Source organism: Anser brachyrhynchus (assembly GCF_964034855.1).
Source record: "Anser brachyrhynchus genome assembly, chromosome: 3".
NCBI lineage: Eukaryota > Metazoa > Chordata > Aves > Anseriformes > Anatidae > Anser > Anser brachyrhynchus.
The window spans coordinates 81,394,637-81,412,429 of record NC_137696.1 but is presented as its reverse complement, the minus strand read 5'-3'; the positions used below and the strand labels follow the sequence as shown (position 1 = coordinate 81,412,429).

At 33.2% G+C, this 17,793-nt stretch overlaps 1 protein-coding gene across 5 annotated transcripts in view; it reads right to left on the bottom strand.

Annotated features, from left to right (window-relative positions):
* The window catches only part of ASCC3 (activating signal cointegrator 1 complex subunit 3), a 284,849-nt gene that overhangs the window by 137,445 nt on the left and 129,611 nt on the right, over positions 1–17,793 (bottom strand). For all 5 annotated transcript variants that reach the window (XM_080586451.1, XM_080586455.1, XM_080586454.1 and 2 more), the window contains exon 14: positions 2,105–2,239. In XM_080586451.1, coding sequence (XP_080442577.1) covers positions 2,105–2,239 — 135 coding nt within the window. The remainder of the gene's footprint in view (positions 1–2,104; positions 2,240–17,793) is intronic.

The window sequence follows — 17,793 nt, the reverse complement described above, 5'->3', positions numbered from 1 at the left end:
GAATACACAGCAGTAGGTTTCACTAGAATACAGAGTGGATTGGGCAAATACTTTTATACATCACATAGTATGCACTGCTGATTTAGGATTATGCAATCCTAACTTCATCAGTAGTAGTTTTGAGTTCCTAACTCAATACTGGTATTTTCGGTGGCTTAAACTATTTTTCCACATATTAGCACTGAAAAATTAAAATTAGGAGTTTCAGATTTTGTTCTAAGAAATATAATGAGAAAAAGTTCAGCACTAATTTTCAATGTTGCAGTAGAAATATGGGATTTTTCCAGGTTCAGGTTTAATGTTATTTTAAAAATGCAGCAGTTAATAACATCCACTAGAAAAAGAGGGGCTTTTTAATACGCTATTTTAAGAAATATAAGGACATCGATTTATAATTTAGTATAGTTCCATAAATATTTATTGCAGCTTTCAGAACCATCTTGACAAAGAACATACTTGATTATGATTATGATTTCTTCTCTAATTTATAATTTTCCCTACATTCATAAAATTTGAGTTTACCAACTGTAATGTCCCTGCACCATTCAGAATTAATACATCTGAGTGAATCCCTTTCCATTCTTTTCAGAGGTATAAAATAAGGTAGTGTAATTGTTACATCCAAGAAAGACAGAGAATGTAACTCCCTTCTCCCCCCACTCAATTCCTAATTCACAGGGGCCAAAAATACTTAGAGTTTATCAACATATTTACCAGTGAGAGAAAATATCTTATCCATACATTAAACTTTCTATAATGAAAAGGTATTTCCTCTGTGTTCTGCAATTTAGTTGAGGAGCGAGGAAGAACATTATTTTTCAAGGAACATTAACAGGACACTGGTAACGCCAATCATTACCTCAAATTATATATCCTCAAATATAAAAGTCACATATAATAATGAATTAAGAATTCTTTTTGGAAACTTTCTCTCAGCAGAAATACAGGCATATTGCTTGAGTAGATGAAAAGTTACTATATTAGAAAAAAATTTGAAAGGTCAACTAACACAATTCACACAAGGACAGAACAGTTAGAATGCATAAAAATGTATACAGTCTCATCTGGCAAGTACTTGGCTACTGCTCAAAATACAAATAATTTATGATCCATATACATATTTCTTACACAAAACCTGATTAAGAGGGCTAATCCTTTGTGAGATTCAAATGGCCTTCTCACTTTTGACTCTCAGAACAATTACTTTTTGATTGCTCGCCAGTAGGTGATTTATGAGGAAAGTCTGATGGTTTTGGAAAGGTCGTAAATTTACTGGTGATGTCAGACTAATACTTTAAGACAGGTTTCTGTTGTAAAGAGTGGACAGCAGCAAATGCTTAGGGAAAGAGTGCAAAATAAAGGATGTGTGCTCTCCCAGAAAGTGGAAATTATTGACTTAGGGACTTCCTGAGCTGGAGATTGCATAAAAGCTATTGTGATCAATGATCACCAAATCATTCTCCTCTAATTTGTCCAATTCTTTCTCATAAATAATCCCACTCTCCAATGCTATGATGGACTTAAGAAATCAAACAATGTCAGTGAACTCTCAGCTAGGAACGTTACTGATTTAACAATTAATATCAATTACAAAACCCTATCTACCTCACATGTCAGGCATTCTGTTAGATTCAGTGCAGTTTCAAGCACATCCCAAGTAGCTTTGAGTCTTGGAAAGCTCTTTGGAGTCTACCTACACCATTTAGTTCTGTAACTCTTCCAAAGAGAAGGCAAAGATATAGAGAAATTGCATCAGGGGACTCTTGGATTGAAAAGATTTCATATCTTTGTTTCAGAAGCAAAGTCCAGAAGCATGCTCTGTTAAACTTTGTCCATATTGATCTCTAAGTACAGGTTGCATGAAACATAACCTATTATCAGTATGTTTAAAAAACTGTAAGTAACAGCACTGGATTCTTTTCCTTTATCTCTGCCATTACTCTCCCCTTTCTACCTCTATTTAATTCAGCAATCCACAGTTCGTTTTACAGCAAAATATGTTTTCCCAGAAGCTCAAAAATGCTTTACATATTCCCATATTAGACAGTATTATAAAAGCAAAGTCTAGATTTGTAAAGATTACCAACATAAATTATTCACTTACCTGTTTTTCAGCTTGTCCATAATCTGATCCCTGGGGTGACAAAAAGTGACAAATATGACCGTTGTTTTTTGCTTTTTCTCGAAGACCCATAGCAGTTCGTACTGTGGCATTTCTGGCATGAACAAACACCATCACCTTAAGACAGAAAGAAACAAGGCTGTTGAGAAATAATTGAAGTCTGATATAATGAAAACAATTTAACAACAAAATATTCCCTATAAGAACAAATTAAATGAGTAAATGCATGGCACACCGATGAAAGCAGATGTCTTTCTAGAGAAATTAATGGGTGATCCTGAAGGGTGATCCTGAAAATATTACATATATTATATTTAATGTTTTCAGAGAGCTTTTGAAAAGGTTCTCATTTTTAATTCTTTAGTCTTTAGAAGGTAGGTAATATTTGTTGGAAATACTTCTTTTTCAAAAACTAGAGACATTGCCATTGAGGCAAAAAACTGTGTTATTTGACACATCTTAAATGATATAGTGATGATAGTGAAGTAATAAGTTGGTTGATGGTATGATTTGACTGTGCAAGGCACATGAAACAAAAACTGACTATAAAGAGAAGAATGAAATTAAGTACCAACAAATGCAATACACACATGGGAATAAAAATGTTAAACTAGCAGACATTATTACGGGCTTTAAACCACATACTATCACTCATAAAGATGCCTTAGAAACACTGTGGACATTTCTCTCAAAGTATCAACTGAGGATAGAGTAAAAAGATTATCAAAATCTTTGAAATCGATAGAAGGAGAATTAACAACAAAACAGAAAGCATCTTTGAAATGATTTGTACATATGTCACAATCACAGAATTGTCTGGGTTTGGAAGGGACCTCAAGAGATCTTCAGATACAACCCCCCTGCCAAAGCAGTATGTCTGTAGTAGGCTTTGAAAACAACTGGATATCATTCACATAACCCTCCAATCATTTATTATCGTCATTATTACCATCATATATAGCCTAAACCAAGAGTTTGCAGTGAGATGTTAATAGCTATACCTTTAGAAATATATATGAAGCAATTTAAACTGGTATAAAATTAAGATTCACTCAAAGGCACATTTAAGATAAACCATAGCTGTAAATCCCCTGATGGGAAGAAGGTTTTTTCTCTTCATGAAATGAGGAATCAACCATTCATTGTCCAGTCAAGCATAGAAAACATCTGAGCCAACAAATCAGCATTTAGACATACAAGTGAAACAATGTTTGAATAAATAATAAGAATGGCCAAAAAATTCATTAAGCAGGGACAGGATCCATTAAGCAAGAAAATATGAAATAAACTGTAGGAAGAAGGGTTAAGTCATTCCAAATAGACCAGAAGACTTCAAAAGGGAGACTGGCTGTAAGACCAACACACACTGCCCAAGAAGTATGTGTGTCTAATCTGCTGCACAATGACTGAATTCCTGTGAACAATCATGAATAATCATCAAAAAGATATGACTGAATGTTTTAACCTAAGTAAACAAAGAGTGTTTTTTCTTCTACTTGTTCACTTATGCCTTATAGGAATGTAATTAATCTGTGCTAGTCGATGATGGAGAATATCCGTCATTAATGACTAAATGCCACTTAATTACAGTGCGATAACAGCTCGGAATGTCTGTTAGCCAAATACTACTGGGAAAAGTACACTAAGGAAAACACTCAATATTTTCCCCCTGAGAATTTTGTGTTGCCTACTGTTTGCATAAATTGACAACACATACTTGGTCAGACAGCTCTTAGGTTTGCTGAAGTATGACAATATTATAACTCACATCCTTAAAACTCATGTATGGAAAAGTTTGAATGATGGGCTCATAAGTAAATAACAAATGTTGTTTTGCAACTTCATCTATGTTTAATCAATGTAACAATGGAGATACAGTTCTATTTTAAGGTAGTTTCAGTTGCATTTCAAGACAGGTATATCAAATTCCAGAGAACTGTGCTTTTAATTTTGGTATTTTGGCAGCACCATTCTTGTGTCAACCTGTGGTATGTTACTAAATTATTTTTAAATGAAACACTATTAGCAAATCAGTGAGCTATATTTAAGGCATAATTAAGCAAGTTATTAACCCTGTTCTAAACTTATAAAGTCATAATTTAATTAGAAATGTAGAACTTATATGTATTTTTATATAAAAGTGTCTATAAATAGACGTAAATTTATATAAACTATAAATTTATGATTAGAAAAATAAGCAAAATGAATGCAGGTGACAATACAGAGAACAGAAAAAAAGAGAAACAATGCTGCATAACTATTTGGCTTCCTGGGAGCAATTACTCAATACCTTTTTTTAGCTTATTTGATATAACTTTCCATTACCATTTTAGCAACATTGTGACATATAATTATTGGCTTTCATCTAAGTAGAAATATTCTCAGATACACGTCATGGTTAGCAACACGCAACACAATTTTCTCTAACTTAAAAGGAACACATTGGCAAAAAACTTTTTAAAAATTTCTTCAAAAAGAGGCTACAACATAACAGAATATAGTGCATGTCCCTTATGTCTTCGTTAATTAAGGATTAGTTGTCTATTTATCTTTTTGTAAATTCTTTTTGAAGAAAGCCTAAAAAAATACACAAATATTCAGAACAGCAAATTCCTTTTATTATTGGATACATCATGCCATTATGCTGTCTTCAGTGAATTCTCACTTAAAATACTGTCAACAGGTTTCACTGGAAAAAAAAACTTAATTTTAAAATCAAATTGATTTGGTATCTTACTAATATGTTTCTTTTTAAAATGAAGTCATATTAGCATTTGATTCTTTGCTGAAGAGATTAAAAATTCATTTTGTAAAATAGCTAAATCCTGACAATTAAGAAACTGAGTAAATACAGTATCAGGTATTGAGGTGAAAGAGAACTGGTCTTTTTTATGCAGGTAATTCTGAAACTTCTGAATTAGGAAGTGTAATAACATTTGACATATTGATTCTTTAAAAACAAAAAATCAAAGAAAAAAGTGACAACAACTCACATATGAACTAAGAGGTTTTATGACTTAACTACAAAATAGATTTGTCAATTGGTTTTACAAAGTATTTAATCTTCTAGATTCTATTTTATTTCAGTCTTGCATTAATTTTGAAAACACCACCTCTATCTTAAATCTAAAATACCAATTTTGTGAATGGTGTTTATACAGCATTAACATTAATTACATTCAAACTTATTAGAGCAATATATTTCGGCATGTTTTGACATAATACTGATAAATATCTTATTGGTTCTCCTGTCCATTTTAAAATTCATAATCAAAGACCAAATGAAGTGTGATCTGACTGATTTTTTTGCGGGTGGGTGGGAGTTGTGTCTAGAAGGGCAAAGCTCAAAGAAAAGCTGCAAGAAGGCATGATTTTAAAGTTTGAATGGAACTAATAAAACCAGTCAAAAATAGCAAGCAGATCTGCACACAAGTGTGTATTTACATCCAACAAACCTCTTAATTGACCAGGGTATAATTCCTTTATGGCTTGTTTAAACAAGATACAGAGAAATACTGGGATGTAAAATCAAATTAAACAAGCTACTGTAGAGAAAGCATTTTAGGTGTAACACTTTGGTGTCTAGAATTATTTTTTAAAATGAGCAAAAAAGCAGTACTGAGAAACGAGATGAGGTAAAACCGTAAGTCACTACAGTTACACAAAGTAGAGCACAGAATACTAGTCACAGAGAATTAGAAAATAGGCTCTTAACTGAAGAATCTTCTTTGCAATTATGTAAATAAATAGCAGCAGCAACACTTGAATGAAGCCCATTCCTGAAACTCTAAGTGTAAGGAAAAACCCTCTTAGTTCTGATCATAATCATGCAGAGTCTTTAGGAACTGTCACTATAATGTCCTCATCCTGTTTAGACAATGATAAAAAACAGCAAAAAACAATACAGAAATATTATTCCAAAGATCCAGTTCCTTTCTCAAGATGAAACAGTGCTAACAGCACTCTGGTGGATAAAGTAGTAATATTGATGTCTAATTTTCTACAAGTCAGAAACAACAGAAAGTCAACTTACTCTGAATTTCTGTAGGAAAATAAAATTTGATAGTTGACACTTAGCTATAGAGTATTATGCAAACAGACAAACGTAGGTATACTTCATATCTGAATCTTGGCCACTGAACATTTCTAAAAACACTACATAGCATTACTTTAGCAAAACCTTCCAGTTAACAAACTTTAAAGCACATAATTCAAATAATAATTGGTTTGTTTCAGAACAATCTGGATCCTTTTTGAGTGCGTCTAGTGCCTTGATTTTCTTTGAAATGGCAGAGAATTAATCTAAAAAAGTGACAAAAGATATAATGTAGCACAAGGGAAGATTTATCAATGTAAAAATCATACAGAATTTGGTACATGTAGTCAACTACTTGAGATGCCAGACAAGATACATATGAGCTCAGGAAATGCAGATGTTAAAAGCACAGCTATGAGGGGTACTACCAAAGACCTAAATCCCTTAATAAGTAAGAACATACCAAGTTAAATTGAAATATCCTCAAAACAGTTGAGTTCTTGGAAGAAATAAAGTTATACAGTCCAGGGTAAAACTAAACAGAAAACAAATAAACAAAAAAATGCAGTGCTGACAATTAAAGCTCACAAGACTATTACCGTTGTAATAGGATCACTGTTACAATATTCAAAATGAAAGAAAACACTTGTGAAAACGTTTATAAGTAGCATTTCTTTCATGCTACTGTGAATGTTAATGGTGCTGGAAAAAGAGTTGGAGCCTTTTCCCTAAAGAAAAAAACCTAACAAGTTCCTTTCTTATCACTGCCCAGCATAGTATATGGTAAGAAACAAACTTTGGAACTTTAGGAACTTCGATACTAGGAGGCATTCAGTTTAGCTCCTTCAAAGACTGGAAGACAGATGGGTTGGGATAACGTTTCACGTTTTTTCTCCAAGGTCCTATAAGACCTTCATCTTTTATTTCATCTGTTATATTCTACCCATTCAATACAAGAATAATACTAAAAATTTCTTGCTGATATCCAATACTACAAATAAAAAACAAATTATTTTATTCCATTTACCCAGGGAACTGAGAGATTAGTATTTAAACAGCATATGTTTCTGCCTTCAGTTATCAGAGGCTTGGTACAGACTTCATAAAACTTGTGTTATACTTTCTTAAGCTCCTGCCTAGATGCATTTGAATGGGAACTTCCCTCCAAGTGCAATTCCATGCTGGGATTTCCACAGGAACTGAAAAGCTAGCAGCATGTTTCTCTGTCAGGGGACTGGAAGACCTTTCAAGTGCATGATTAGGAATATTAGTAGGATATAGGAGTCATACAGGAAAGAAACCCTGGAGCAGTCAACTCTGACTTAAATGAGGAGGCTGGGCTACAATTCAGCCTCTACATCGCACCTAACTACAGAAATACTTACACAACCGGATGGTGCTAAATTGGGAAGCCAGTCTTAAACAACACAGTCTGCAGTTAACCTCCTTTTGTTGAAACATTATCTGCCACATTTTCTATGTGGAACAGACAATGCTCAATTAATCTTTTTTTTTTTTTTTTGTACATCATTTTATCTAGCACACTGATCAAACCCTGCTCTGAAGACAGAATTAACAATTCCGTAATGTGATTTGCTGTAAGGTTAATCATTACAAGAAGTCAGGATTACAGAACATCGAGAAAAAGGCACACAATATTCTTTCCTCATACGCACATTTTGCAACTGAAAGCAAGGTTCATTGTATTCACTAATTGATCGTGAGTCTTAAGATGTGAGATCATACTGCTTAATATGATAAAGTAGAGCTCCTATTAATTCTGTTGAAGGCATGAGCACCCAATACTCTTAATCATGAGATCAATACTTCCTATGTCACAATTCTCAAAATTTAGAAGCCTTGATTAATACATGCTTCTGAAGATTTTTATTTCGGCAGCTTCAGCTTTTGTAACATCAAACGTATACTGTTAGAAGCAGGGACAGAATCTAAATTTTCAGTGAAGTGTTTCTTTGTCCTATATAATAGACCATCTCCTTTTTTCCTATTATTTTTTATTGTATCCATCACACTATTTTAACCTTCTAGAATGAAGATGTCATTATACAGAACCATTTCTTTAACTTGTTAAGATTTAACACATTTTACTAAATAAGGAACAAAAAGAAAGAACTTATATGTAAAAACCCTTGGAATATTCACCGACCAAAGAACACATCTGCTATTCCCTTAACATCTTTTGTATGGTTTCTTCTCACAGAATCACTGTATAACAATGTCTAACATCATCGCAATCATTCATTCAGAAAGATGTAAGAACTTGTTATGCAAACAGTAACTATAAATTAACTGTTGATATAAATTCTGTACTTAGAAGCCTTTCTGTAGCTGTTATAGAAAGACACCTATTTTTCAGATGTGTAGCATTTGTTCTCTTTATGAAATTTACCTCTTTTTTTTTTTTTAACTAATAATGTACAGTGGAATTTGTTGGCTTTTATGTATGTCATGATCATGTAACAACATCTGACTTAATTTTTAATTTAAAGTGATTGCAAAAATTGCTGAAAATAAAAATTACTTTTCAATGAGAGGTAGACAAACTCCAAGGTCTAATTAAAAAGACTGCTTTATTAGGTGATTAGAGGTGCATAATCAGATAACATTTAATTGTAATCTCTGTAACTTCACCAAATGTTTGTAAAGAACCAGTCCTAGCTAAAAATTGACACATAAGACCTCACTGAATGTTTTTTCCCCAAAAAAGTTTGTGAGCATTTACCAAATATGTTGTGAGACAGCAACATAGCCTTTAACGGGTTAATTTAGCCTGTCCTAACTGTGTCAGAGAATATTATATTTCAGTGGCAAAATCTCTGTGCATTAAATTATGCAAATATGTTAGGAAAAGTAATTTAGAATAGAAAGAAGCGGTTCCACAGCTACAAGCTGTGTAATTAGATCTGTACTCTGCAGTTCAAAGCTAGCTCTGGTGTATACAGCCCTAGTGCTGAAAGCGTCTGCTGCTGCTCTCCCGAAACCAAAGCTTTTAAATGACAAAAATATTACAGAAAGGAAAAGGCAAATGCCTCTAGCTAGGTTACCTCCCCAGAATTTTCTTAAAGCATGAAACAAATCAAGCGTTCTTGCTAAAGACTTTGTTTAAAATTCACAACAGGAAGTGCTTGTATTCCCCCAGTGTTGCACATTTCCAGGCTGTAATCTCCCTGAAACATGTTAGCACATTACTGAAGCAGTGAAATGCGTGTTATTCGTAATACCTGGGAGAACTAGTACTTTTGTGCTATCCTGGACATGTAATTAGACACTTGCAGAACTTGCCATATTTTTATTAGATGAGAATTTTATTAGACGAGAAAGAAAATACACACCATATGCATGCATAACAGAAGTGTCTAAAATCAGATGACATTTATCATCAGGTACTTGAAATTCAGACACCCTTTCTTCTGTCTTGGACAGTAAAGATGCTCGGGATGACTTTTCCTACTGGAAAATCTCTCTTTCATAGTAACATTCTCTATGACTCTTTCAGGTATTTTTCCATCTTGCTATTAAAGTATTGGTCACACTAGTACTCTGTGAGTACTACTACACTAGTAGTCACACTAGTACTGGTTCAGCATCTCTGTTTTATTAACATGCCTTCTCAAGACAGAAGGCCTAGGATTTGCCATCACTCTGTATCACAACTTCCAAAGAAACTGGGACAAAGGAATGCAATTACTGCAATTTACTGCGATACAGATATTAATTATGTAGTTTAGAGACAAGTATAGGAATATATACATTATTTTAGCTTCAAGAAATTATTTTGCTTTACCCATCTAAGTCTTATACCACATTCTTTGATATGTATTCAATTCTTAACTGGGTATTACTTCTAATGAAAATGAATACCTGGGGATATTGATCGACAGATCAATGTATCCATCCATTTTCTCCCTTAAGGTCAGAATGAAGTCTCCTCCAAGGATTTTACAGAACTCAATTCCTAATGAAGTTTCAACACTTCTTCCCAAGGAGTGCTGACTGTCCCTACTTATGCCAAAAACGTCATCCTTTGCACTTCACTAAACAGAACCATCTCCTGGACTAACTAACTACAGTTCACTAATGTTTAGCCTAATTCTAAAGAATAATAAAATTGTTTATCATTTGTGCTATGATTTCTACCTGCCTGCCAATATACAGCTCAAAATTCTAACACCTAACAGTTAGAGCATGAGAAGTATACTTCATGCAAAATATAAATGAGAACAACACACATGGCTCACTAATAGCTCTTGATCAAAAACACTCACCGTAAACCCAGAATGGCTTGATTGCCAGTAATAAATGATAGCACGAAGGTGTATAAATGCCATTTCCCTCTCCCCTCACTGACATAACAACAGCTTATGAAGATCACTATCCAGAACTACTAACTAAAAAAACAGGAGTAAAGTATATGATATAAGATAAGCCCTACTAAAGCTTAAAAAGTTTAATGTATACATTTTGTTTGAATTTTAACAGATTTTTGTATTTTACATAGTCTTTTCTTATATTAACAAACAACAAGGAAATGGAAAAAGCTCAACAAGCTTACCACTTACCAAGGCAACAAGAAAAACTGAATTTATTTTAACTCATTTTAGTACATCATGGATTTAAGAGAAATATTGATTTAATCTGCACATGCATTAAGATTCTCTTTTACACTACAGAAAATGGAAGGATTACTAAACTGCCTAAAAATCATTCCTAAATGAGACATTCCATATACCCCCCTTCCCTTTATATAGAAAATTTTTTCACAAGCTAAAAGCAGACTGCATTTACTCATCATGCCAAATTAAACAGTGTGCATTAGAACACAGGAATTTTCATTCCCACTTGAGGGTTCAAAACACACACAAAAATTCATCAGGAGCCACCACTAAAAAAAAAACCACCGTGCATTCAAGGAAAACATTCAGCAAATTCTGCTTAAGAACAAAGGCACACAATACCACACAGAATTTTATAGGAAAAGATTAACAATGATAAAATCTATAATGCCTCATCAACTAATCAGTACTGTAACGTGATATAATCTACTTTGAACTCTTGATAGATTAAGAGTAATTGCTGTCTCTGCTAAGTTTTGATTTAATTATCCACTCAAATTACTTTTGATCATCCCTGCTTGAACAAAAACTAGAATTTTTGAAACAAACTCTATGGAACCTAATAAAAATACTTCCTACCTAGTATAGCTACTCATCTAATTATCTATCTATTTAGATATACCAGTATTTAGTAGTGTTAATTCCTATATAGCTTAGAGATTTTTACTGTCATAATGTGCAACTGCTCATCTATCTAAACATAACAATTCTACTTTTTTAATTCCCTGCAAGAAAGATGTATGCCTATTACTTCATTTTTTGTATTTATTTTAATGTGGAAATTTATTTTTCACTTAAGATGAAATTACATTAGATATTGAACGAATATTACGTCATACACTTCAATCTCATTTTTGTTATTTCTCTTGCAATTTTATGCTAAAAGCTAAGGTAAAGACATTATATTAGAACTACTTTCTTCATTTGCTTACTATCTGCCCTCCTTTTGTATAGCCTCACGCATTTTAAATCTATCATATAAAAAGTTTCTACTATCATACACATTCTGAAATACTTCAAGATTTTTCTTATTCTTAATTTTCATTTGTTACATTTTCCCTACATAAATCCACAACAACTATTTCCACCCACCTTCTTGTCCTTCACATGCTTGGAAGTGGTTTTCAGGATTATTTTCACCATCACTTTTCCACAAATTCAAGAATCACCATCCCACAGTTCCCCAGATCCTCCTTCTTTGTTCTTTTTGAAGATAGGCATGACATTTGCTCTCTTTCAGCTCTCAGGAACCTCCCCCTAATCACCTTGGTCTTTCAGAGATCACCATAAGTTGTCTGCAATGACACTGGTCAGCTCCTTCAGTATCTGTGTGTGTATGCCATCAGGTTCCATAGACGTATGTAATGGTGAGTGAAAGGGAAGTCTTTGCTCCAGTCTTTCCCATATGTTTTAGGGACCTGGCATTCCTGAAGGCGAATCTTACCAGCAAAGACCAAGGTGAAGAGGGCATTCAGCAGCCTTTTCTATATGCTCTGTCACCAGGTCTCCTGCTTCATGTTCAGCAGACAGCCATCATCTTCCCTACTCTTTCTGCTGCTGCTGCAGTACTTATGGATAAGAAGTCCTTCGTGCTGCTCTTTACATCCCTTGTCAGATTCACCTCCGAGTGGGATTTGGCTTTTTGAATCCTATTCCTGCATGCTCAGTGTCTTTAAATTCCTCATGGGTCTCCTGTCCCCTCCTGTGTGCTTCCTTTTATTATTTGACTTTTTTTTAATTTTTTTTTTTTTAAAGAAGTTCCTTAATCTTCCATGCTGGCCTTACACCACCTTTACTAGATTTCCCGCATGTTGGGATGGATCAATCTTGATCTTGGCAGATATGATCCCTGAAAATCAACCAGCTCTCCTGGACCTTTGTCTCCAGAACCATCTCCTATAGGATTCTTCCAGGCAGATCCTTGAAGAGGCCAAAGTCTGCTTCCCTAAAGGCCAGGGTTGTTATTCGTCTTTTTGTTTTGCTGCCTCCATCAGAATCCTGAATGCCAACATCTCATGGTCACCGCAGCCAAAGCATCTATTTCTATTTTTTTGTTCTCCAGTACAAGGTCTAACAGAGCGTTAACACTCAACTACTCAATAACCTGTGCTAGAAGTTGTCATCAATACACTCCAGAAACTTCTTGGATTGCTTTTGCCCTGCTGTATTATCCCTCTAGCAGATATCAGTGTAAAGTTCCACAGAAAGACCACTGACTGTGGACATGAGGCTTTTTCTAATTGTCTGAAGAAGGCCTTAGCTACTTCTTTTTACTGAACAGTAGGTCCTGAGCACGCTCTCCCAACAACGTTTGTCTACACATAAGCTCTGAGCTGGCTCATCATCCCTAGGCAGAGCTCCAGGTATCCCTGCTGTGCTTTCACGTACAGGCAAACTCCTTGCCATCCTAGCCTGACCTTTTCAAAGAGCCTGTTTCCACCCACGGCAGCACTCAGTTGTGTGAGCTCTGTGATCTCAATGAGATCTGAGCTCAGCAACTGGATGCAGACCCCTAATTTCTCCTAATTTCGTTCAATATGCTGCATGTAGAATTGAACAGGCAATTCAGAGAGGCATTGAGCTGTGCTGATGTAAAGCATGACATTGTGTTTTCTGCCACATTATGAAAATGAAAGGCTTAGGGGATTGGTGTCACTTCCATTCAAAGCTATGGATGAAACAGTTTCTGGACCCATAAGTTTTACATTAAGCCTCTAGCATTAAAATGAGTGAGTATGATAATATAAAACCTTTACACTGAAGAACAACCAGTGCGTATGCATGGAAGGATGCTTCTGCATAAAAAGTATTTGCCCACATGAAACTTCATGATTCCTCCTTTAGAGCTATTCAACAGTAAGACATTTTTAACTAGCGTATGCTGATTGGTTTGTCTGATTTAGTTTATATTAGGAAGTTTTAAAATACTATTAGAATAAATCACCTTAAAAATTGTAAACACTTGTGTTTATGATAGTGTTTTATTATATTTTGAACTACATTGAACAGCCTATAAAATAAATGCATAGTTATGGAATCAATGCTTAACTACAGATTCTGGATATTAGCAGGCATCCTTTTCAGAACAAGACAATGGGATCTTATCTTCAATTTGTAGCTTTAGCCAAATACATTTAAATTGTAGGTAAGTTAATATCTAGTTTGAATTAAGTTTATTTCCATGTACTGCAGGGTAATTTATTTTAACTTTATTAGATTTATATAGCAATTGATTATTCCCCAAAACAAAGCAAAAGCACAATTAAAAACACTCTGAGGCAATTAAAGGAAGAAGAGGGTGAAAGAAGATAACATTCATTGCCTTAATATACTAAGATTAGAAATGTCTAAAACAGAAAAAGATCTTTCAAAAATGTATTATGTTATTTCTGCAAAACAGTGTGAAGACTTATCCTTACAAAATGCAGAGCAAAAATGAAAAGAATGAAAACTGATGTAGAAGGCAAATTATTCTCTAAGACAAACAAACAATACTTTACTGACTCCTACAGGTAGTAGAAATTATTCCGAATTTTAATTGACATGACAGAAATAGAAATAGCAATATCTATTCTTGTATAGAAAATTAAGCAAGAAAAGCTAGTCTATTACTATGCAAATATATGTCATTAGGCAGCTAACAATTGCATTCTTACAGATGCCAATGGACTTGAATTACAATTGTTATTCAAAATTATAAGCAGCTTTTCACTGCATCTTTTTTTAGCAAAACAAGATCATGCAAGAATTTGTTTTAAGCATTTCCTTTTGTCCTGGCCTGACATTAACTATTCTGACTTCATATAACACAAATTTTTCTTGGTTATCATAAATTCAATTTCTGACAAATCATAGATAAATCATGAAAACTACTCTATAATAAAGAGTTGTAAAGTTTATTTTCTTATGTTTCCAAAACTATATTTACTTAAATATATACTCTCCTTAGGTACAAGAATAACCCAGAAGCCTGCAGTACTATGCAAATTATGCTCATGAATGGAACATAAAGGATACTAAAATCTATTCTCATTCTTTTTACTTAAGAAAAAAAAAGTAAGAAAATTACAATGTCAATCTTCTGTTTTTTTTGTAAGATCCCATAACATAAAATAAACCTAATAAACAATTAAAGAATGAAACAGTCAGACGGTTGGATTTTCTAGCTTAATTCTTACCAGTACTGCTTTAAAAACACACATTGTTATCCAGAAGCTATCCCCCTACTGTTATCAACAAGTTTTCTAAATTCACAGAGAAGTAAATAAACAACTTCAAATGTTTTTAAACTTCAATGTTTTTAATATGAAGCTTAATAAAGTTACGAAGAATTTAAATGATCCAGTACTTTTCAAAGAAAAGTAAACAGTTCTAAAACAATTAGAAGTGCCTCATAAACCTATACTTTATATACTTAGACCTTCTCAAGATGTCATCTCCCAAATAAGAAAATTATAAATACCTCATGATTAAATATATGACAGTATATGAATGTAATATATTCTGGAATCATCTCTTCAGTAACCACAAAAGAAGTTAGCAATACCAAAGAACTACATATGTGAGAAATCTCCTATCCTCGAAAGTGAATACAAGTTGAAAGGAATTTCCTGATGCATCTTACCATCTTAATCAAGAATTTTTATTTCTTATCCTCATAGATTCCTCCAAATAACTTATTTTCTATATCCGTATCACCATATAGTTCAAATAAAAACACTAATGAAATTGCTACAGGGTTCTTTGGTAACATCTACTAAAAAGTCTATGAGTCATCGGTGGACAGTAGTTGTGTTGTTACATTTTGAATAATTTACAAAAATTTTGGTGATAATCAAGAAGCTTGTTAGTTGATACTATCTATTAAACACAGAGATTTCTTTCATGGCTACAACAGCAAGAATTTTTCAAAAGTTTCAGACCACTGACTATCCTCAACATTTCTTCTGGAAGAAATCATTTATCCTTGTCATTAAATTCTTACTGAAGACCAACACAAAGATAATGGGCATCCACAGACTTAACTTCCCACAGACTTCTAGACCATAAATAGTCTGCAGCTCTGTGTTTGAAAATGACCTTTTAACATAGAGCTAGTAAAACTCACAGTATTAGGCTGCAAGAGTGATGTAGCTGTCTTTACCACATCTGTAAGTGGATGAACGCATCTATTAGATGTATTATATAAATATAAACAAATATATTTATAATATATAATATTATTATAGTATATAATAATATAAAAATATATAAATATATATTAAAATAAATATAAATAGTATGCAAACTATACACCCGTAACTTAACTTTCAAATCTCCCATAAAAGGCAAGCTCACTCAAATGGCCTATTACAGAGTAATAAAATTTATTATTATTTATTATTTCCTTCAGACTATGAGAAGTTAATTATTTGGAATTAAATTTGATATTTTATTTAATGATTCAGTGTACACTCATTAATATCAGAAGAACAGAAATTCTAAATAGGAGCAACTGCAACCTTAAACAGATGTATTACAAATATAGACATTATTGCGTAGCTGTGCAAGACTATAGATATATACCAAACATCCTGTGAACTCATAATTATTGGTAGGAAAATAATTTTGTGCTTTTGGTCTACATAAATTAATTGTGAACACCTGAGTAGACAAGCACAGACAAGTTACTATGTAAACAGAGACATATATGCAAAAATTATCGTAAGGCATAGAAATGTAGCACATAAACATTTAGAAGACTATCTAATTGAAGAATAAGGGGTTATTATGTGCATAACTTGTTACAGCATCCATTTCCAGCAATTTTTCATCTGTTCATATAGGCAGCTGACAAGGTATTAAATGTTTAAAGCCAAAGAGATGTGACCAGAAAATATAATGGAAAATAATATGAACATGTCATTTAACGATATAGCATGAAACATCTGGTACGTACAATTTTTTGAAGGATATCATCTACATAGTTAGCACACCAATATAGTATTCTTAATTAAAGTAAGATATGAAGTTTTATTTATTCAGACATACAATTATGGTAACAGTTATATCCCTAAAACTGCAAAAGGCAGTTATCATGGAAGTGCATAAATAAATGATGAAGACAAAGAACATAAAAATAGCACACCATCACCAGATTATTTAGCCTGTGATTTTGTTAAAGAAATTAAACATACTAATGGGCCCTACCCATGCAAAAACTACATGAGAAGTTCTACAGAAAGGTATCTAAAATATTCAAGGCTTCACTTAATCAGCTGACATGGAAATAACACCTGAAGAGATTAACCATAATTAACCCATCTTGTCTGACCGCTTTAAACTTACATATGTGTGCACATATAAACAATATCTGTACATATATATGCAAATAAGATGTACCTGGAAAATAAAAGCAATCTGTATAGATATAGAGCTACAAAAACTCAAATGGACTTGAATAAACGTTTTAGGCTACTAAACGGAACTCAAAACCCCCCAAAACCTTGGATAGATAATAAATTTTAACAAATTCAGTAATTTTTCAGAATTATTTGTCCAAAGTGTGCTATACACACTATTTAACCCAGGAAGAAGACTAGGACAAGCTTAATTCTCAAGGTAGTAAGTTCCAGAGAGACCTCTGGAAAAAAATACTGTTTTATTAAATCTTATCTTAGGACACAGCTATAAAAGCAATGTCAACAGATGCAGTAACTAAGCTTATTAAACTTTTATCTTCACATGGCTTCTGCAACCAAATAACAGCTGGAAAACTGATAATAAAGAAATTTAATCCATCATTTTTACAGATGAAATTAATACCTGTCAAATTTACTTCTGACAATTTAATACAATAGTTTTAAAATAACTACTCAGACTTTCTTTTTTGGCTTAAGATAGCTTTTAAAGGCAAACAAGATGACACTTCTCAGTACTGCAAAGTTCAAGTTAATTATTGTAAATAGAGAACAATTACAGACAGTGAATCTTTTATGTGCTATAAAGCATGGAAACAGTTT